Consider the following 22,983-nt stretch of genomic DNA (forward strand, 5'->3'; position numbering starts at 1 on the left):
AATAGTCCCAGGCAAACACCCAAACTCTGAATGGTTACTGAATCCTTTGGAGTTGGAATAGTAACATTTCCAAATCCTGGGCACAAAACGGACTCGAGGTTCCATTCCCAGAATCCCACGGGCGCTGGGGCAAGTAATTTGCCATCATAAAGTATTGTGAGCGATGGCCTGGGATTCCATTGGCTGTCCGCCCACTCAGCTGAGGTGGAGGACGTTAAATACCTGCTTCTTCTTAAAAGGGAAGGAGAGAATCCTGGTCAGTGAGAAGTTGGGAAAACAACGATTGCAATATGTGGTCAGATGTAGAATATTCCTTGTTTCAATCATATGTTTGAGGAGAATTGCTAAGGCACTGGCCTAGACAAAGAAGATTAACTGCAAATCATCCCTGCTCACTTTTCTGCGCAAAACCAATATATACAATGGTTCTGGGTACCAGCCACCTGTTGTCTCTTTCATAAAAACATAGAAAATAGGAGCAGGAGGAGGCCATTTGGTCCTTCAAGCCTGCTCTGCCATTCATTGTGATCATGGCTGATCATCCAACTCAGTAGCCAGATCCCACCTTCCTCCCAAGTCCTGAACCCCTTCACCCCAAGTGCTTTGAAACATAGAGAATAGAAGCAGTAGGAGGCCATTCGGCCCTTTGAGCCTGCTTTGCCATTTATCTTGTCGTCCCCCCCCACCCCCCAAAATATCCTGTGATCCCCTTCACCCCAAGTGCTATAGAAACTGCCATAACCCCCATGATCTGCATGGGAAATCCCTAATAGACCTCCCATGGGGCTCATTGAATACGAGTTCCCTGGGGATTGGTAATTAACCTACCAGGTGGAGCTCTTGTACCGAGCCTTGTATAAAGCAAGACCCCGAGAGGGTCCATGAACCTTTTAGCCCCAGTTGGGACCTGTTATGTTCACCACAGGCTTGGAGTTATTGTTTATTTTCATTTGTGCCCTTCAAAGCCGACACCTGGAGTTATTAAAGAAACATAGAAAATAGGAGCAAGAGGAGGGCATTGAATGAGGAACTAGTACCAGGCAGCAGAGTAAGAATGTGTGCACCATCTTGTGTTCAGGCTGGCTGGGAGAGGCGCTTCTGCCTCCTTCTGCGGCTGAAATAAAGATTTAACACAAACTATGGTTAACACTATCTTACGACCAACAAGCTCAAGTATTGATGCAAAATTCCTCTCTACCTGAGGATGTGCTAACCTGTTCAAAATGGAAAGGGTTTAAGCCTCTGCTTAACATAGCACAGAGACGATCTTCAAATCAAGAGCGATCATTCCAGCTCAGCTCACCTGTGGTAGTCACTTACCCTTCAGTGGTTAACTAAACCTCTTCCCTTCCCCCGGCAGCCAATTGGAACGCACAGCTACGGGAGATGGAGATGTTGAAAATGGTGACGGACAATGGTCGGAATGTTCAGAGGGACTCGCCGGATCCCATGGCTGACATTTATGTCTTGCGGAAGATGGTGGAAGAAGTGTTTGCTGTGCTTTACAGTGAGTGTGGAGGATTTGTGGGATTGCCTGCTGAAGGAGGGGTTGCATGAGGTTTGGAGGAAGAGTCAGAGGTGCATAGAACTGAGGGCAGAGCAGCTGGAGGTACAGTTCCACTGGTGTTCCCTGGTTCCACTTGTGATGTGATTCAACAGGTGTCATCGTGCTCTGCTGGGGATAAGGTTAAGTTTATTTATTAGTGCCACAAGTAAGCTTACATTAACACTTCAATGAAGTTACTGTGAAAATCCCCTAGTCGCCACACTCCGGCGCCTGTCCGGGTACACTGAGGGAGAATTTAGCATGGCCAATGCACCTAACCAGCATGTCTTTCAGACTGGGAGGAAACCGGAGCACCCGGAGGAAACCCATACAGACACGGGGAGAATGTGCAGACTCTGCACAGACAGTGACCCAAGGCCAGAATCGAATCTGGGCCCCTGGTGCTGTGAGGCAGCAGTGTTAACCACTGAGACACTGTGCGGCCCACAGTTCTAGAAACTGTGCTGAAAACATGACTTATTCTAAGGCCACCTTTAGGAACCTCCAGTTCCTAAAGGTAAAAACTGTCTTGTTGTTTAGTGAGAAAGCCGTGAATTGTAAAATTCTAGTAAATATTGGGCTCTGGGACACATTTTTATGAATCATTTTACTGATTACAACACGATCATTAAAATATTACCAAATGATGACACCACTGTGAGACTAAGGGAATTGTGAAGTAACATGGGAAAGTTGAATAGAATTACGGTGTAATGGTTTGGGCTTTCTTCATCACGAGTGATCACAATCCACTTTGATTTCAGGTGAGGCCCTGGAAAAGTCTTCGATTGTCCCTGTGCCTTATGAGAAAATCCTGAAGGACCCGCCCTCCATAGTGGTTCATGGGCTGCCTGATGGGGTCAGTTTCAAGCGGCCTTCTGAGTACGAAGCTCACACTCTGAAAAGGATTCTGGAGCGGAGTAACCGAATTCGATTTACTGTCAAAAGGTACTTTTGCCCATTAGGCGTGAGAGAGGACTGACTCACCCAGTCTCTGGGCTGCTTCCTGGAGGATGGGAAGGCTGAGCGATGCAGCGTTTTCTCATCCTCTCCAAACCAAATGTCAATTATAGGCCAATGATAATAAAACACGTAATGAAGCAACAGGAGCTTGCACTGTCAACAGAATACTGAAATGTGCACAATTGTAATGGAGATAATATGGCAGCCATTTTGCACTCAGCAAACTCCCACAAATATCAATGTGATTTTTTAAAAAGTATTTGTCAGGGCCAGTGTTTATTGTTCTTGAACTGAGTGGCATGCTGGATGATTTCAGAGAGGGAGTTAAGAGTTAACCACATTGCTGTGGGTCTGGATTGTTTAACTGAGAGTTAATATTGGTCAGGAAGAGGTCATGGATGAATGGAATTCAATGGTAGTTGGGACATGGGAAGGAGAGTCTTGAGTGAGGTCAAGTTTACAAAGGGTAAAACGTAAGAGGCCAGCCAAGTATGCATTAGAATAGTCAAGTTGAGAGACAAAAATCGCATGATTCAGGATTTTAGCAGCAGGTGACAGAGTCAGAATTAGGTCATGTTACTCAGGTGGAATTAGACAGTGTAAGTGATGGTGAGGATACGTGCTCAGAAGTTCATCTCAGGATCAAAGGTGGCCGGAAAGTCTACTGCCTCCCCTGTGTTAGGTGCTGGTTGAGGAATAAATACTGTCCAAGACATTGGAAGAAATCACCTGCTCTCAGTGCCGCAGTATCTGAGATAGGAGACAAGACAACGGTATGTGGTTCCATTAAAGGACGGCACCCCTGACATTGGCAGTACTGAGTGTGCTGCCCTCAGTGTCAGCCTGGTGACTCTGCTCAAATCCTTGTTTGACTCAGTGAGAGGGCTACCACTGGGCCAGGGTCAATCTGAAGTTCAAATACCTACAACGTGAAACTTCTCCTTTCTAATTGGGTGAATGGTAAATTGGAAAAGTGGGATGATTATGGTCAAACTGAACTGACCCTGGAGCTATGCTGTACTTCACCCCCCCTTCCCACGCCACCCGGTCGCACCAGATCCAGAGAGCTCTGAGGCCCATTGTGTGGGAACCACTTTATGTGGTGTCTTGGAGTCCTGTGGAATCACGAAGTCCAAGTGTGTGTATACCCATCACATGTTTTGAAGTTCAAAGCTGAATCTTCACTGACCATCAATGATATTCTCATTTTCCGATCCTCCCCATCCCTCCATCCTCTCCAGGTCGTTTGACGAGGATCTCCAGGAGCTGCGAACCTGCGTGGATCGGGAAATCCAGCCTGGGAAGAGCACGTGTGATTTTAACCGGGAGAGTCCGGTGGTTAAACTATCCAATCAGGACACCGGCAATGTACGGACGCCCCCACAATTCCTTTATGACCTTCCAGGATCCAGGATCCCATTGGATTTAAATCAGGACCTTTTGGCTCCTAGGCCCACAACAAACTTTAACCATGACCTTTCACCCACTGGAGCCTCGATTATGATGGACTCGAATAAGCCTCCTCCTGCTCGGGACTGCGCGGACGATACTGGTAAAAGCTTTTTTATATTGGTGGGGGATCCCAATCCACCTGAAAGGAATGGCAGCGATCAGCTTGATGGTTTGCAATGTGCTGATTGGTCAGTGTTGGGGGGGGTGGTGGATATAAGCTTCCTCTAGCTCCCTCTGAATCTTCCCAGAGGACCTAGCGAGCAACCTATTTGAGCGCAGCTTCTCCCAGCTCAGCCTAATGACATTCCTTAGCTTCCATCCTTCCCACCATTTCTCCAGCCTCTCTAAGCTAAAGCTGGAACATCACGGGCAGTGTGCACCTTGGCCAAGCATGTCATGCCAACCTGGAACTGCCTGGGTGCCAGCGGACAGTGCCATCTATGTCTCTGACCACCCAGGGGCTCCAATGTCTCTGAGCCCCCCCTGGCATGACCATCACACTGGTGTCCTTTTATGGAGACCAATAGTGATTCCCACCGCCTTCCTGATGTGCCAGCGGGTCGTTGAATACCGGGAGCCAGGTGAACCCGGCTGAGACCTGGAAATGCATATTTAAATCTACATTTGGTTCACACCCTGGCTGGGGCTGGAGTTTTCCACTCGGGGACCACAGGCCTCTATCTGAACCATTTTTCAACTTCGACTTGTTCCTATTGCTAGTGACGTGGCTTAGAGCTACACACCAGCCCTGTTCACTCATCCCAGCCCTTCTCCTCCAGCGAGCATTTGCAAGATTAAAATGGCACGGCCAATCTTATTTCACCTGTTGCCTTCCGTGAAGCAGAACTGGAATATTGAATTAAAACCTGCCACACTGGAGGAACCAATTCAGTACTTTGCAAACACCAAGGAGATGGTACGTCATTTGGTGAGGTTTTGAGGTTTGGTGTCGGTGTATATTTGATTAAATTCTGCCGTAGTGGATCGAATTTTATTGAATTATTATTGAACCAGCCTTGGTGGCTTTTATACAGTGCCTGTAACACAGTGGATGTTGGTACAGAGCAGGGTATCTTACTCACTGAAGCTTTCAGCTTGCAGGTAAGGAGCACATTGGGAAAGGACTTACTTAAAAAGAAATAGATTAACAAAGGATCTATTTTAACCCCAGCAGTGGCTCAGTCGATAAGTGTACTGCTGGGCTTGACATTCATCCTTATTGACCGAAAGGCCCCGGGTTCAGTCGCTGGTCTGCGCTGATCTCAGGCAGCAAGGTGAGTTCAGGGGTTACAGGGACCCCCATGATTCTGAGCAGGAATCAGCCAGGGACCCTCCACACCCCCCACACTCCCTGTTCCCTAGCATCTGCTGGAGTCATTCTTCAGCAGACTGTTAACAGCTTACAGTCTGTCACACACAACACCACCTCACCCCCACGTCCTGGTGTCGAGAAAGTGAGCCAATTCATTCCTTAAGTTTACAGATGGCCTGGTTCAATCAGGAATGGGAGAGCTTGCATTGATGTTTCACCTTTCATATCCTTAGATTGTCCCAAGCGTTTCGTAATCCAGTGAGCTACCCTTTTGAAAAGGCAGTAACCGTTATTATGTAGGTGAACACAGTGGGCAGATGAGATTAAAATGGTGCCATCTGTTTTGATGGTGTCGGTGAAGAAAGAACGCGGCTCGGGATATTGGGAGTCCTTCCTGCTCTTCAGATACTACTGTGGGATCTTTAATGTGTGTGTGAGCAAACTCAGCTCGGCAATGCGGCCTACCCTCGGCACCGCGTTGTAATGTCAACCTCAATTATCACCAGCTTTCTTCTGATCTGCCACTGAAATTGCAGTGAAACTCAATAGATACACTCTTACACTACTGAACGGGGTTTCCGCTGAAGTGCTGCTGCCATGGAAATTTCTAGAATATGTAATTCATGACCTGGAATATGTAGTCAAGTCTTCAACTGACGACCTTCCGAGGCAGGAGTGTTATCAATGGAGCCAGACTGAAACCTGAAGGAGTTTCAGTCCTGGTGGATTCTGGACAAGGACTGTTGCTGTATCACTCGTTGTGTAACTCGCCTCACTTGAGTGGCACAGCAGCAGATTGCTGCTGCTTTAAGGTGCAGTTTAGCGCGTTGGCTGCTTAATGCCATCTATTTAAACTATGGTGTCCACCAAATTATTTACCAAAAAGCTGTGGTCACTGTTGTTGGGGTACCCGAGGTGACCAGTACTGTCAGGAGAACTCGGACAATACAAGATTCATGAAACCAGTGTTTCTGAACCAGACGTAACCTTATTAAACCAGCAGCTGCTAGGAGATCATCAGAGGGTCGAGTCAGCTCTCAGGTGGAGCAGCCAGACCTCGCCGAACAGATCTGACCTTTACAATTCTAAACAGAACCATTGTACGTTTTCTTAGCAATCATTCCTGCCTTACATTAGCTTAAAATCAATCATCTTTAATATTCACATATCAATAATAATCCGTGTCATGCACCTCAGCCAATTGCATCTCACCATCCAGCATAATGATATTTAATTTGTCCATTAAATCCAGACGCTAACACCCATCTTAGCTAAAGTCACTTCCCCGTTGCCAGGTTACCCTAGACGCTCACTGGGGGGTCAAAGTAACTGTTCCCACTGCATCATTGCCAAACTGGATAGACACATGATCCCACATCCGGGCACATTTCCATCCTAAGGCTGGACAATGAATACACCAATTCATAAAGTTACAATATGTGTTCCCGCATAAGAAACTTTCTGATATGAATTTTACTAACAACGGGGTTCCTACGGTTTTGGCTCTGAACTATTCACCTTTACCATCACATCTTGCAGTGACTTGCCTTCAGCTAAAGTGAACAATAATTCATATAATACTTGAAATATATTTAAAATATCAGCATATATGTTTTAAATCATATTTACTTGTTTAATTCTCTTACCACATTCAATGGTGTGTAACCTATTCTCTTGTTAGCTTACAATATTGTTTTAAGAATCATTAGCTCTTTGCTAGTAATTCTGTCAGTGTCTTAAGGTTTACTGTCTAAAATCCTTATTAACTGGTTAGAAATTTCCCACATCAGTCACCCATCATTCTGGTAGCTCTTAAACTCGGGGAAATAAATATATTTAATTCTCTCTTATTGCAAAGCAGAAGGGGATTTTCACAGCAACTTCATTGCAGTGTTAATGTAAGCCAATTTGGGACACTAATAAACTTTAATAGTGAGCTTGCACTGACTGTAAGAAGACAAATGGTTAATGTGGGCGTCATGGTGGCACAGTGGTTAGCACTATTGCCTCACAGCGCCCAAGAACCCGGGTTCAGTTCCGGTCTCAGGTGACTGTCTTGTATGGAGTTTGCACATTCTCCCCATGTCTGTGTGGGTTTCCTCCGAGTGCTCCGGTTTCCTCCCTATGTCCAAAGATGTGCGGGTTAGGTTGATTGCCCATGCTAAATTGCCCATTAGGGTCAGGGGGACTAGCAGGGTAAATACGTGGGGTTATGGGGATAGGGCCTGGATGGGATTGTGGTCGGTGCAGACTCGATGGGTTGAATGGCCTCCTTCTGCACTTCAGGATTCTATGATTCTATAATGATGCAAATACACCAACCTCACCCTCTCATCAATAAAGAGAGAAACTCTGGTTATAACTCATGAGTAGTTTCTTTTTTCAAAAACTAAACCAATATTAATTGACAGTTGGTTTATAAATCTCATTAGTGGCTTATCCAGAGTTCTTTACAAAATATACGTCACCGCAGAAATGCTCTCCAGAAAATGCTGAGGTCCTATCTGTTAACAACACCTTGCTGTGCAGCACTATTTTTAACTGAATCTGTGCAATGTACAAAGTGCATTTACATGGAGGATATCTGAATGACCTTCTGGAATAATCTATGAACCTCCCCGCTTTGTAAACGTGCTGCAGTGAAGTTCAGTGCAGCAGCAACCAGAAAGAATACAGTCTGAAAAACTCAAGGTGTTTGTACCTGGTATAGATACAGACAAGATGCTGAGGCGTACGGACAGGACCAACTACTATAATAGCTTTTTGCAAAACAATCTATTGGTAGCTTTTGTTCATTCGTGACAGAATCTTCCAGTGGCACAGTGGTTAGCACTCCTGCCTCACAGCCTCACAGCGCCAGGGACCCAGGTTCGATTCCCAGCTTGGGTCACTGTCTGTGTGGAGTTTGTATGTTCGCCCCGTGTCTGCGTGGGTTTCTTCCGGGTGCTCTGGTTTCCTCCCACAGTCTGAAAGACATGTTGGTTAGGTGCATTGACCCGAACAGACGTCGGAGTGTGGAGACGAGAGCAATTTCACAGTAACTTCATTGCAGTGTTAATGTAAGCCTACTTGTGACACTAATAAATAAACTTTTTTCCCCCTTTTTGGTATAAAGCACTTGTCCCAGCTACAGTCATCGCCTGTGAGTAAAATGACTCTGTGGACAAGGTGCTTCTTAATTCCCGCTTAGGCAGATATTTATCAAGTATGCAATGCATACATTTATCTAGATGAATTATAAATAGATGTAGTTAAGTGTCTCCATTTAAGTGATAAACTCACGCCCAAGCCTCCTGAGACCAATCTCCCCCACCGCCCCCCCCCCAAACTCCTCCCCCATTACATCAATTCCCATCATCACAATTCCCAGCTCTGACTATAGTAACTTTATTGTAACAGATCGTAGGAACCCCCCACCTGCCCCCCCCCCGCCATTCATTTGATTGTTTGATTTGTTAGTTTGATCCCATTTTGTTTTAAAGTATAAATAATCTGAAGCAGATGTTGTGGATGCACTTTATACTCAGCATGTAAGTGAATTATAGAATCTTTAAGATGCATTAGGAGACTATTCGGCCCATCGAATCTGCACTAGCTCTCTGAAAGAGCATTCTAGCTAGTCCCACTCCTCTGCCTTATCCCCATAACCTTGCACATTCTCCCTTTTCAGATAACAATCCGATTCCCTTTTGAATACCTCGGCTGAGCCTGCCTCCCTCTGAGGAAGTTCATTTCCGACTCCAACCACCCTCTGGGTGTAAAAACAATTCCTCACATCACTTTTACTCCTTTTGCCAATTACTTGGAATCTGTGCCCTCTAGTTGTTGGTATGCTCTCGAGAGAGAGATCAGCTTCTCACTATTTACCCGGTCCATAACCTTCAGGATCTTGTTTACCTTGATCGAGTCTCCTCTCAGCCTCCTTTCCTCCAAGAAAAACAGTCCCAACCTCTCCGATCTACCCTCCTACCCTCAGTTCCTTACCCCTAGAATCATTCCTGTGAACCTCCTCTGTACTCTCTCCAATGCCTCCACATCCTTCCTCAAGTAGGGCAATCAGAACTGGATGCAGTCTCCAGATGACACCCAACTAGTGTCTTATACAAGTTCAACATGACCTCCTTATTCTTATACTCAATACCCCTAGTAATAAAGCTAACGATATCATATGTTTTATTGTGTGAAGTCTCACAACACCAGGTTAAAGTCCAACAGGTTTATTTGGTAGCACGAGCTTTTGGAGCGCTGCCCCTTCATCAGGTGAGTGATTTGGAGCCTGCCTGGATCATAAGTTTTGCATCTTGAATTTGGCAAGGGATAAGCATGATAGGCTTCACTTCAGGTATGATTCATATGACCCACCAGGGAGTTTTTATCAAACAAAGTTTTTTTTAAGAATATCATTAACATATATAGTAAGAATATTAGCAATAAATTCTAACAATTACAAACAACACCAAAACAACCACGATAATGTATAACCCTCAACAAATATAGGAGCTGTCCCAATCAAACCAATCCCATAAACAAGACCCTTCAAGCAGGCTTAATACAGCATAGGCTATTGCTCACGTGACACTGGAATTGAGGCCTTTGGATGAAGTCTGCAGTTCTCTGGATAGACTCAGAACAGTTTGAAGTCAGAACAGCTTCCCAAAACACCAGGGACTCTAGGCAAGCCACCAACCCAATTTCCTACCCCCCTTCAGAAAGTCAAGACCTTGCTTTCAGATCACCAGCAGAATTTCCAAAAGCAGGGAGAAAGAGACTTCTTTTCAGCTTGCTGTCCCTTCTAAAACTCAAATTCAAACTGCAACTCCAAACTGAAAACTAAGAAAACTCCAATCATCTGACCTACCAACAGTCTTTCTCCCAACAATGCAGAGTCACAAACATCCCAGTAAAAATAAACAAACCCCCCTTTAAGCAGCAATAAAAAGACTCCTCCAGACAAACTGGTGCCATAATGACATCAGTTAAGGCTGTGAGCTGAGAAACATGACTGTAAGAGCTGCATAGACCATGATTTTAAAATAAAACATCTCTTAAAGGTACACTAATGTCACACTCTCTCCAGACCCCTCATGAATTTGAACAGATCTGACAGATCTCCTCTCAATCTTCTCTTCTCCAGGGGAGAACAGCCTCAGGTCCGTCAATCTATGCACATAACTGAAGCCTCTCATCCTCAGAACTGCTGCCGTAAATCATTTCTTGACCTTGCTCAAACCTTCACATCCTTCCATCGGGGCTGAACCAGTGTTTATGAAGGTTCATAACTTGTTTTCCTTGATAGCCCTTTTTTATAAAACCCAGCTTTCGGTATATTTTATTAACTGTTTTCTCAACCTGTCCTGCCACGTTCAAAGCTTTATTATTTACCCAGGTCCCTCTGCTCTTGCATTTCCTTCGGAGTTGTACCCTTTATTTTATGCCATCTTTCATTCTTCTAACTGAAACCTATCACTTCACATTCCTCTACATTAAATTTCATCTGCCACATGCCTGCCCGTTCCACCAGCCTATCAATATACCATGAAGCCAATTTTTAAAAATTAATTTGTGGGATGTGGGCATTGCAGGCTGGGTCAGCATTTATTGGCCATCCCTAATTGCTCTTGAGAAGGTGGTGGTGAGCTGCCTTCCTGAACCACTATGATCACTGAAGCATAGGTACACCCACAGTGCTGTTAGGGAGGGAATTCCAGGATTTTGAACTGGTGATTGTGAAGGAACGGTGATATATTTCCAAGTCTTGGAGGGGAACTTACAAGTCGTGATGAACCCATGTATCTGCTGCTTTTGTCCTTCTAAGTGGTAGTGGTTGTGAATTTAGAAGGTGCTATCTAAGGATCTAAGGAGGCTTGGTGAATTGCTGCAGTGAATCTTGTAGGTGATACATATTGCTGCCACTGTGTGTTGGTGGTGGAGGGAGTGAATGTTTGTGGATGGCGGCCTATCAAGTGGGCTGCTGTGTCCTAGATGGTGTCGAGTTTCTTGGTTGTTGTTGGAGCTGCACTCGTCCAGGCAAGTGGAGCGGATTCCATCACGTTCCTGACTTGTGCCTTGTAGATGGTGGACAGGCTTTGGGGAGTCAGGATGTGAGTTACTCACTACAGGATTCCTAACCTTGACCGGCTCCTGTAACCACTGTGTTTATATGGCTGGTTCAGTTCAGTTTCTGGTCAATGGTAACCCTCCATGATGTTGATAGTGGGGGGGGGTTCAGCGATGGGAATACCATTGACTGTCAATAAATGATGATTAGATTCTCTCTTGTTGGAGATGGTCACTGCCTGGCACTCGTGGCGTGAATGTTACTTGCCACTTGTCAGCCCAAGTCTGGATACAGTCCAGATCTTGTTGCATTTGGGCATGGAAGTATTGTGAACTGTGAGGAGGATAGCAGTCAAAATGTTTCATCATCTTCAATGTTGAAATTGTGTCCTGTACACCCAGGTCTAAATTATTATATTGGGCGGGATTTTCCGATCTCGGGTTGAACGGAGCTGTAAAATCCTGCCCCACACCTTTGTTGTGGTCTTCAGGTCCCTCCATGGCTTCTCCATACCCCGACCCCCAACAATTTTGCATTGTTTAAGTCTTCCTGACTTGGGTTTTTTTAATGCATCGTCCTTTCTTTCATCCCAACACCAGTGGCAACATCTACATTTGCCTCGACCCTGTACTCCCCAAATTCCCTGTTCATCTCTGAACTTCCGTCTTCATCTTTCCTAAACATTCTTTAGGATGAAGTGTTGCACTCTGGCTGCTTGCCCTGTCACATGGCCATAAATGATCCCATGGCACTATTGGGAAGAAGAGTAGAGGAATTTCTGTAGTGCATAATAATTGTTCTCATCAACATCATTTTTTCTGTAGAGAAAAAGGACTAACGGTCATTATCACATTGCTGTTTGTGGGAGTTTGCTGTGTGCAAAATGTCTACCACAATTGCTACATACAACAGTGACTACACTCTCAAGATACCTCATTAGCAGTGAAGTGATAGGGAACTTCCTGAGGTGTGCAAGGCACTGTATAAATGCAAAGTGTTTGTTTTCTCTGAAAACCCATCAATTTGACAAAATGCTCAGTGTTTGTTCTCTTATTTCCATCGCAGCCTCCATACAATGAAGCACCTTTAGACATTTTCTATGCCCAAGGCACTATATAAGTGTAAGTTGCTCACATTCATCAGCAGTTTCACAGAAGGGCCCTTACTGATCATTATCCTTTCACACCCTGGGCGGCGATTATGAGACGTCAAAACTTAGGAATTGTATCACCGTGGATTTGCTAGTCGCTGAATTCTGAAGCTTTAAGCTGATCCAATTGGCTTACTGGATAAGATTGTTCCTTTAAGGGGGGGCTGCTGTAGCTCTGACCTCCTGGGCCTTTTGCTGAGGTCTTGGCAGTGCATTGCTTCCCTGTTACTGAATCTTTTAATTTTGTGACAATTTGTTTTGTTTGTAAGGTTTGATGTGGAGCCCACAGCTCAGACATTCTTGGTGATAGTTGACAGTCTGGAATCTCATTGACTCCATCTGTTTGGGAGCCTGTTTGTTCTGATTTGTTTTGCACTCACAGGCTGTGTACAATCCCACACTTCCTCGTCCTTGAACACGCATGTACCTTGTGTAAATGGAACAGTTTGTACAATGGAGCAAGTGATGGAACAAAACAAATCGACGTCATCTCCCAAAATTCAGCACCCAGTGTCCTTGAGCAACTAAATTTCTCTTAAGCCCTGCTTACTAAGGGGCGGCATGATGGCACAGCGCCAGGGACTGCGTGGGTTTGCTCCGGTTTCCTCCCACAGTCCAAAGATGTGCGAGTTAGGTTGGTTGGCCATGATAAATTACCCCTTAATGTCAGGAGGATTAGCAGGATAAATACATGGGGTCACAGGGATAGGGCCTGGGTGGGATTGTGGTCAGTGCAGGCTCGATGGGCCAAATGGCTTCTTTCTGCACTGTAGTGATTCTATGATTCTATTAATATAAAGTATTATCCCCGCCATATACCAGCCCCCAGTCAGAAATAAGTGAGGTTTTCTGTAATTCATGTTTATTAATAGGTTTGAATTAAATAATAAACTTTGCCTAATGAAATTCTAGGAATGTTGAAGACCATACGGTTCAAAACAAAATACCAATTGGTATTGATATTTTTCACTTATAAAGCAATGATTTTACTGACTTTGACAAAGGGTCATCTGGACTCGAAACGTCAGCTCTTTTCACTCCTTACAGATGCTGCCAGACCTGCTGCGATTTTCCAGCATTTCCCTTTTTGGTTTCAGATTCCAACATCCCCAGTAATTTACTTTTATGATTTTACTGATATTTGGGAACTCGAATGGTGGGCCGAGCTGCGAAATTTCCAACTCCCACTACCTGCCTCAAGGAGGAAAATCTAGCCCATCATGTTTATATTTGCAGTATAACTTTGTTTTATAATGTTGTCATGTCAAACTGGCTGGGGAGGGTTCTCATCTAACCCACCCATTAGGTACTCGTGTGAGTCACGCTAAAACCTGAACTTTAACCCATTTATTCAGAATGTAATGAAACACTTGTGTGAAGACAGCGGGGTGTAAGACATGATTGCGGGCGTTTGTACACAATGTTCCCACTAAGCTATAGGTAGGTGTGGCTGCCCAGACATCTTAACTGGACTGTATATTGCAGCAAGTGGGTGTCCATAGTGAAGAGAAATGAGAGGGAGCAGTGTTTGTGTGTGTGAATCCATTTAGACAACATAGTAAGCGTCGTCTTAGAGATTTTACTGTAACTGGTTACCCCTCTAGGACTTCAGACATTTCCGATCCCTCGGGAATCCTGGAGTTCAGACTTTGTAACTTCTTGCACTGGGAGCTGGATATGGATTCTATGACAAGTCAGTGTACAATAGTCAGCCATGATCACTATTCGAAGAGAGCTGGCATTGCAGAAGCTACTTGAACTCCAGGTAGACTGGGAGCCAGTGATTAATTCCCTGGGATGATAAAGTTGCGAAAGAAAAAGCGGAGAGTCTGACTTTTCCAGAATTCTGTTGCTAATTGATTTTGAGAATGGCAAAGATGATCCCCTTCTAAAATGTTGAGCAGGATAAACCAGGAATTATATGTCTGTTAATTCTAATTTATTGGTTCAACTACTCGAATCCATGATAGTTATTAAACACTTGGAGAAATCTGAATTAACTGGGAGCTGAAACATGCTAAAGTGGGCAATCTGATTGCTGGTATTGCCCTACCCGTCATAAATTACATCGAGGAAAACAGACAAAGCAGACCAATGACCCTCCACGTCCTCTGTTCCAGAGAGGCAGCAGGAAAAATGGCTCGAGTAAAGAGGCAGCTACTTACATACTTCCCAGCTCCTATAGACTGTATCTCCCACAGCCACCACTATGCTGATTGGTCCGCACATCCACAGACGAGCTGTCCAGTGACCCGAAGGAGTTCCTCTTGATAGAAGCCAGGGAAACATTGCCTAGTTGGCTGCCTCTCATTCGCTTCACGACTGGCATCAGCCACTGCAAAGCCCTTGTGTGGAAGTAGCGATAAAGCCAAACGCATACTGTCAACTGTGACTGTGCAGAGACGACATCCCAAAACAATGAGACATCTGGAATGCCCTGCATTATCAGGGACGTACAACCCTGAAGATCGGAAGATCTTCAACTCTTTAGTCAGAGCCTGCGTGAAGCAGTAGCGAGAGAAGGTGTAGCAACGTGACCAGAGAGAAGAGCAGACTTGATGAATTACACAGAATTCATTGAAGAAATACAATGGATGAGATTTAGACAGATTTTCAAAGAACATCTGATGAGATTCCATGTAAAAAAAAACTTAAGATATTGGCAGCACGGTGGTTAGCACTGCTGCCTCACAGTGTCAGGGACCCGGTTCGATTCCTGGCATGGGTGACTGTGCGGAGTCTGCACGTTTTCCCCGTGTCTGCGTGGGTTTCCTCCGGGTGCTTCAGTTTCCTCCCACAGATGTGCTGGTTAGGTTGATTACTTAGTGCCCTGAGATGTGTAAATTAGCGGGATAAATATGTGGGGTTACGGGGATAGGGCCTGGGTGGGATACTCTGTCCAAGCATTAATGCAGACACGGACTCCTGCACTGTAGGGATTCTATGATTCTAACTGGAATTTGGGGAAATGTGGCATATGAAGATGAGAGTTGAGCTAAGAGAATCACGGACTGGATGGAGGGATGTAGTCTGTCTTTAAATAACAACGATGGTGAATTGTTCTACACTGACCTCTTGTGGTTCCCATGTCCAGCTCTGAGAAATCTACAAAGTCCAAAGCTGATTTGGTAAATCAATCTCTGTTTGATTGGTGTTCACCAGGAGCTTATGTTAGGGTTACACTTGTGTGTTATGTAGCATGGGACTTGAGTTGGGGGTGACAGAGTGCTGTCTCCAGAGAATCGGATGAGTTTTTAATGTGCTTTGACCGTCATTATTTATTTGCTCGAGCTCAGATGTGACCAGTTATTGAGTTCAATTTGGTTCCATAATTTGCCATGGTGGGATTTAAACTTGCCATCTGTAAAATACTAGCCCAGTGTCATAACCATCCCATTGCTGTAGCTTGCAATGGGATGAGTATCCCTCACTGCTCATTGCTGTTATTCTAATGTAATTTTAGAATGCTTGAACGTGCCGTTCTGTCTTGCAGTGCTCTTGCACCTACACTTCCTGTAAGTCTTTAATGTATCCTACACACTTGAAGCGCCAGTCATGTGTGTTTCTGCCCCTGCAGAGACCTCATTGCCTTCATCTTCTAATGCCTCCCGGACCCAGGTTGGGTGGGGGGAATTATTCAATCTGCACGTTGAAACACTCTGATAGTCAGTGTGATTAACACTTTGAATTGGGTCTGGATTCTGAATTAACCAACTTGTTTTATTGATACAGATTATACCAATCAGACACATACAAATCATCATGTCTGTTAACCAAACAGGAACGGTACCAGAGTATTTACCAAGTCTATCACAAGTTCCTGCTTTGATTTTGGCCCAGTTTAGCCCACGGTGACCCTGATAGCCGCACTTCTCATGGTCCAGCCTTTCTCTCGGTCTCCCAGGTGGAGGCTTAACTATCCCATTGACCTTTAAACTCTTGAGATTGCATTATCAATGCTTGTCATTTCCTTTGACTGGGTCTCCCGTTTTCCGGTTGAATGAGCCACAGATGAAAGATGTTTCTATCAAATGGACTCTTCCTGGCTTATAGCACATTTAAAGCTGTACAGAATTGAAAAGCAAAGTCATTTCCGAGGTGTCTGATCCATTGGAGCTGGGAGCCCATCTTAGACCCATCTCAGCCTTGGGTTAACAATTAAGAGGACAATGTACAAATGTATATTTATTCACAGCATGAGTCTATCTCCACATATACACAGTGACGTACATCGTGATGAAATCTAATATCAGAATTCAAGAAGGCAGCTCACCACCACCTTCTCAAGGGAACGAGGGTTGGGCAATAAATGGTGGCCAGCCAGCGACGCCCATGTCCCACGAATGAATAAAAAACAAATAGCTACAGTAAATCTGTAAAACATGGAACAGTATACATTGACATACGTACCGTGACCTCTAAAGAACAGATTTATATATTACAACTTCACAATGTCCCAGAGTGCTTCATAGTCAATGAAGTACTTTTGAAATGAGATTAGACTGCTCGGTTCATGAGGAGAAATGGGAGCAGATTTTGAGAGGCCAAATGACCTCAGGAACATTTTCTGATCTTTGTATCTGGAACAATAAATGAGGCAAAAAGAATATTGGGGTTAGTCAGTGATGTAAGGAATATCTCACAGCAGGTGGAAATGCACTCGGAATGAGAGGGGAGTTAATTCAGTTGTCACGTTCCATGTTGGAATAAATAACTTCGACAGGGACAGGGAGAATGCCCTATTCTTCAAAGCATCAAGAGTTAGGCTGGAAATGGAAAAACAGGCCCAATAATCTCTGGATTATTGTCCAAGGAACGTGCAAACTGGTCAGGAGAGCGGGGAGATCAGGAGAATTAACATGTGGCCAAAGAGCTGGTGCAGGGAAGAAAGGTTCTTTTTCATAGGATATGGGCACCAGTTCTGGAACAGGAAGGGGATGGGATGGGGGTTCCATCTGACCCAGGATGGGACCTGTATCCAAACAGAAAAGGGAAATAGGGAAGTGGCAAAGGCTTTAAAACGAGTAAGTGGAGCAGGGATCTACAAGAACTGTAAGCAAAACAGAACACGGCAGAAGAACATATCGAAGAATAAAGTAAGAGAGAACATTGTTGGCAAGGGAATAAATAGAGTTATAAAACTGGAGTCTAATTGAACATAAAGGGAGAGGAAATCCTATTAAAAATTATTTAAAATGTCTGTACAGCAAAGGCATATTGTGTCCACAATAAAACGGGGGATTTGGCGACAATCAAATGTCAGGAGGAAGCAGACATTATGGGGATTACAGCGGCGCTACTGCAAAAAATGCAGGACTAGGAATTAAACATTTCCGGGTATAGCATACTTGGAAAAGATAAAGAGGGAAATGGATATACAGGATTACTTTCTAACCCAGTACATAAAAAGTTCAACAAAAGGATATTCACTCTTTGATCTAGTGATGGGGAATAAAGCAGGGCAGATAAGAGAAGTTAAAGTAGGGGAACATTTAGGCAATAGTGACCATAATAAAATAAGCTCTGAGATGATGATAGTGAAGGGCATTAGTGCGAGGGAAATCAAGTTAAGAGTTTGGAGAAGAGCTCATTTTGACGGGCTGGGAGTAGAACTTGGGAAAATAAAATGGGCAAGTATGATATAGATCAACAATTATTCAAAATAAAGTGTTCAACAGAGTGCTGGAAAAATAATTCCGCTAAAAGGAAAGAAAAAAATGAACACTAGTGGGACTCCATGGATGATTCACTTAGGAAAGAGGCATTCATTAGGTACGTAGAAAAGGAGGCATGTGGGAAAAAATAAAATAAAATGAGGTTAGGAGAGAAGTTTTAAAAAGAATTGGGAAACCAAAGGTGAACTACAAAATTAAATAATCAAAGAACATAAAACAACATAGTAAAAGATTTGACTACCATGTCAATAATAAAGTCAGGCTGTGATGGGAATAGGCCCATGAAGCAGGATAATAACATGGGTAACAATAGAGAGATGGCAGAAATATTAAATAATGATTTTGTTTTGCCATTGACCAGGGAGAATGGACAGGTAGACGTTGTGCTGAATAATGAGATGAACAGTAAGTGGTCTTAAAATGTAAAAAGGGATGTATTGAATAAACTAAACAAACTCGGAGGATAGAGCCCCTGGTCCAGATAGATTACATCCATTAAAAGAATGTATGGAAAAGGAGCAGAAGCATTACAACACATTTAATAACTGATTTATACAAGGTGTGGTGGCAGAGGACTGACAGATTGCTTTTATTTAAGAAGGGGACAGAACAAGTCCAGGGAATTGGAGAGCAGTCAGCTCAATATCAGTGATAGGAAAATATGGAATCCTTACTAAAGGAGAGAATTGAAGAACACCTGGAAAGGAGAAATAGAATAATGAATAGTCAGCTTGGATCTCGATCTAGATTTGACCAAACTCTATGGGAGGCGGGGGAAGGAATAATTGAAGGATGGAGTTTGTCATTTAAATAAAAGAAACACATTTTCAGAGGTGAGAAGATGCCCTGTCACATCCCACAAAGTGGAAATGGGGACATGAGTGAACTGGCCACCAGCCTAGTCTGAGGGACAGATTTCCAGTACGCTGTGGCTATATCTGCCTCCATGCTAACCCTCATTTCCAGGTAAAAATACAACAGGGTTTATTGGTGAACTCAGCAACATCTCTCAACATTCACACCCTTTCAAAGTGGCTTCTTTTTTCTGTAGTGCAGGATGAAGCAGGTAACAGGTTTTGCATGTTCCCTCGGGAGTGTAGAGGGGGAGGTGTTCATGACACAGTGGTCACCGTGCAGCCAGGGTCCCCATGGGACCTTTACTGAGAGGAACAGCAAAGGCTGATGGTTCTGGGACTGTTTTAGGATATGGCAGGAGGTTAATGAGGTTCCCAGAGTGGGGTTAGCAGTTATTCTAATGTGTGGTTGTGTCACACAGACTGCCGGGTTCCGAGTTATCTGAGAGTGCAGCTTTCTGTCAAATCCTGAAATTGCGTAATTGGATTTGGCGATTTAATTGCAGCCCAAATCCTAGTTGACAACAGAGGAAGATCTTTTCCTGACTCCCTGCTGCAGGGGGATCGCCACCATAATTTCCCTCGGAAATCCTGGGGAACTGCAAGTCTAGAAAGCTCTTGCCACTGCTCTTCCTTCAGCTCTATAGCATCAATTTATATTATATATAAACCTGAGCTTTTCCCCTCACTCCCTCTGATCCTTAAGCTTCACACCAGAAGATAGTGTCCAACTGTACCAGTAGACTCCTGAAATGCAGTAACATCAAACTCCACAACACTCACAGTATTTAACCTGCTCCTCATAAACCTATTCCTGAGCTTCCTTCTGGACCTCCACACACACACAAAATTGTGTCAACAAAATTCTCTGCTACACAGCTGAGCTGTGGCTATCTGCCATTGTTGATTTGATTAAATGCCTGTTAGTTACCGGTCAGGAAAACTTGTGACCTCAATCTAAAAATTATCTCAAACCTTCTCCCGATGAGATTGGTATTGTGGTCTCACGAGGCTATTGAGATGGATTATGTAGTGATATACTTGCTATCAAGATCAGTCACCTAACTGGTGACTGCTCATTAAGGTTGGTCGCATTAGCGCTGTGACCTGTTATATAATTGTGCGCTGTTTACCGGAAAGGTTTGCATAACTGTGCGTGAGTTACAAATGAGGCTGGTGAATTGACCAAACTTTTTTATTTCCCATCACTACCTGGTCTATACAAGTAATGTGAGGTGAATAAAAACTCTGGGCGTGATTTTCCCACCCCGTTGCACTGGTCAAGTAGCGCAGCCAGGCAGAAATTTCAGCGGGAGACAAAAAGTCCAACTCGCGCCTGGCATCCACAATCTTCCCGGGCCATTGGTTGTGATGTGATCAGCAGGCGTGAGGCTGATTTAAACATTCATAGGCTTATTTAAATCTGTTTAGTAAGCCCGGGACGCAATAGTCCAGGCTCGCTTAGTTTCCCTGCCTTGCTGGCGGAGGCCCTCCCCGGCGAGGATCACAGATTGTCCCCACTGACCGGGACCAGACGTGGTGGCCTCGCTGGTGGGACTGGAGGCCATTGAGGCCCCCTGGATGGTCGGGGGCTGGGGGAGCAGTGCCAGCTTGGCACGGTCAGCCTGACACCCTGGCACTGCCCACCGGGCACCAGGCAGTGCTAAGGTGGTAGGGCCTGAGGGGGTGGAGACAGGCAAGGAGGAGGTTGGAGGAGGGGTGGGAAGGGGGAACTCTGCATCGGGAGGTGAGAGCTGGTGGGGGGTTCGGGGCTGGCAATTGGGGGATGAGGGGGGTGGTGATCAGGAGGCCGGCGATCTATGGGGTTAGTATGGCCATTGGGGAGGGGAAGGGCCATCTGTGGGGGTCTCTGTGGGGCAGTTGGCAATCGGGGATCTGTGGGGGGGGGGGGTTAGCGATTGGTATGGGGGGAGGGGTTGACAGATATCCCATTATTTTGTACACTGTGTATGGGAGATCAGGGCGCATGCGTGTCAGTCTGCAGAGCCAGCTTCCCTGGAGAACTCAGGCTTTTCCCACCCCTCAAACCAGCGTGAAGCGCCCAACTCCCAGGAATGTTGACAGAGTGTGGGAAAATTGCGTGTGGCAGCTCGCCGAAAAAAACAAAATGAAACTCTTTGGTTTTCACACTTTTGTGACACTTAGACTTTTTTGGGGAACATTCCGCCATGTACATCACTATCCTCCAGCAACTTACAGTGACACACAGCACCATCTCAGTGTGGAGCTCACAGTTATACACACAGCACCATCTCAGTGAGGAACTCACAGTTATACACACAGCACTGGGTCAGTGAGGAACTCACAGTTATACACACAGCACCATCTCAGTGTGGAGCTCACAGTTATACACACAGCACCGGGTCAGTGAGGGGCTCACAGTTATACACACAGCACCATCTCAGTGAGGAGCTCACAGTTATACACACAGCACCATCTCAGTGAGGAACTCACAGTTATACACACAGCACCGGGTCAGTGAGGGGCTCACAGTTATACACACAGCACCATCTCAGTGAGGAGCTCACAGTTATACACACAGCACTGGGTCAGTGAGGAACTCACAGTTAGACACACAGCACCATCTCAGTGAGGAACTCACAGTTATACACACAGCACTGGGTCAGTGAGGAACTCACAGTTAGACACACAGCACCATCTCAGTGAGGAACTCACAGTTATACACACAGCACCATCTCAGTGAGGAACTCACAGTTATACACACAGCACCGGGTCAGTGAGGAACTCACAGTTATACACACAGCACCATCTCAGTGAGGAGCTCACAGTTATACACACAGCACCGGGTCAGTGAGGAACTCACAGTTATACACACAGCACCGGGTCAGTGAGGAACTCACAGTTATACACACAGCACCGGGTCAGTGAGGAACTCACAGTTATACACACAGCACCGGGTCAGTGAGGAACTCACAGTTATACACACAGCACCATCTCAGTGAGGAGCTCACAGTTATACACACTGCACCGGGTCAGTGAGGGGCTCACAGTTATACACACAGCACCATCTCAGTGAGGAGCTCACAGTTATACACACAGCACTGGGTCAGTGAGGAGCTCACAGTTATACACACAGCACCGGGTCAGTGAGGAACTCACAGTTATACACACAGCACCATCTCAGTGAGGAGCTCACAGTTATACACACAGCACTGGGTCAGTGAGGGGCTCACAGTTATACACACAGCACTGGGTCAGTGAGGAACTCACAGTTATACACACAGCACCATCTCAGTGAGGAGCTCACAGTTATACACACAGCACTGGGTCAGTGAGGAACTCACAGTTATACACACAGCACCATCTCAGTGAGGAGCTCACAGTTATACACACAGCACTGGGTCAGTGAGGAGCTCACAGTTATACACACAGCACCGGGTCAGTGAGGAACACACAGTTATACACACAGCACCATCTCAGTGAGGAGCTCACAGTTATACACACAGCACTGGGTCAGTGAGGAGCTCACAGTTATACACACAGCACCGGGTCAGTGAGGAACTCACAGTTATACACACAGCACCATCTCAGTGAGGAGCTCACAGTTATACACACAGCACTGGGTCAGTGAGGAGCTCACAGTTATACACACAGCACTGGGTCAGTGAGGAACTCACAGTTATACACACAGCACTGGGTCAGTGAGGAGCTCACAGTTATACACACAGCACCGGGTCAGTGAGGAAGTCACAGTTATACACACAGCACCGGGTCAGTGAGGAACTCACAGTTATACACACAGCACTGGGTCAGTGAGGAACTCACAGTTATACACACAGCACCGGGTCAGTGAGGAGCTCACAGTTATACACACAGCACTGGGTCAGTGAGGAACTCACAGTTATACACACAGCACTGGGTCAGTGAGGAACTCACAGTTATACACACAGCACCATCTCAGTGAGGAGCTCACAGTTATACACACAGCACC

General features: G+C 45.2%; 1 protein-coding gene across 1 annotated transcript in view; it reads left to right on the forward strand.

The window, feature by feature from the left end:
* gtf2ird1 (GTF2I repeat domain containing 1) overlaps positions 1 to 22,983 on the forward strand; it is a 214,130-nt gene that overhangs the window by 100,544 nt on the left and 90,603 nt on the right. Inside the window, exons 4-6 of the mRNA XM_078226022.1 lie at positions 1,361 to 1,507; positions 2,311 to 2,494; positions 3,751 to 4,061. Of these exons, the coding sequence (XP_078082148.1) occupies positions 1,361 to 1,507; positions 2,311 to 2,494; positions 3,751 to 4,061 (642 nt within the window). The remainder of the gene's footprint in view (positions 1 to 1,360; positions 1,508 to 2,310; positions 2,495 to 3,750; positions 4,062 to 22,983) is intronic.

The sequence above is a fragment of the Mustelus asterias genome, chromosome 12 (assembly GCF_964213995.1).
Source record: "Mustelus asterias chromosome 12, sMusAst1.hap1.1, whole genome shotgun sequence".
NCBI classification, from domain to species: domain Eukaryota; kingdom Metazoa; phylum Chordata; class Chondrichthyes; order Carcharhiniformes; family Triakidae; genus Mustelus; species Mustelus asterias.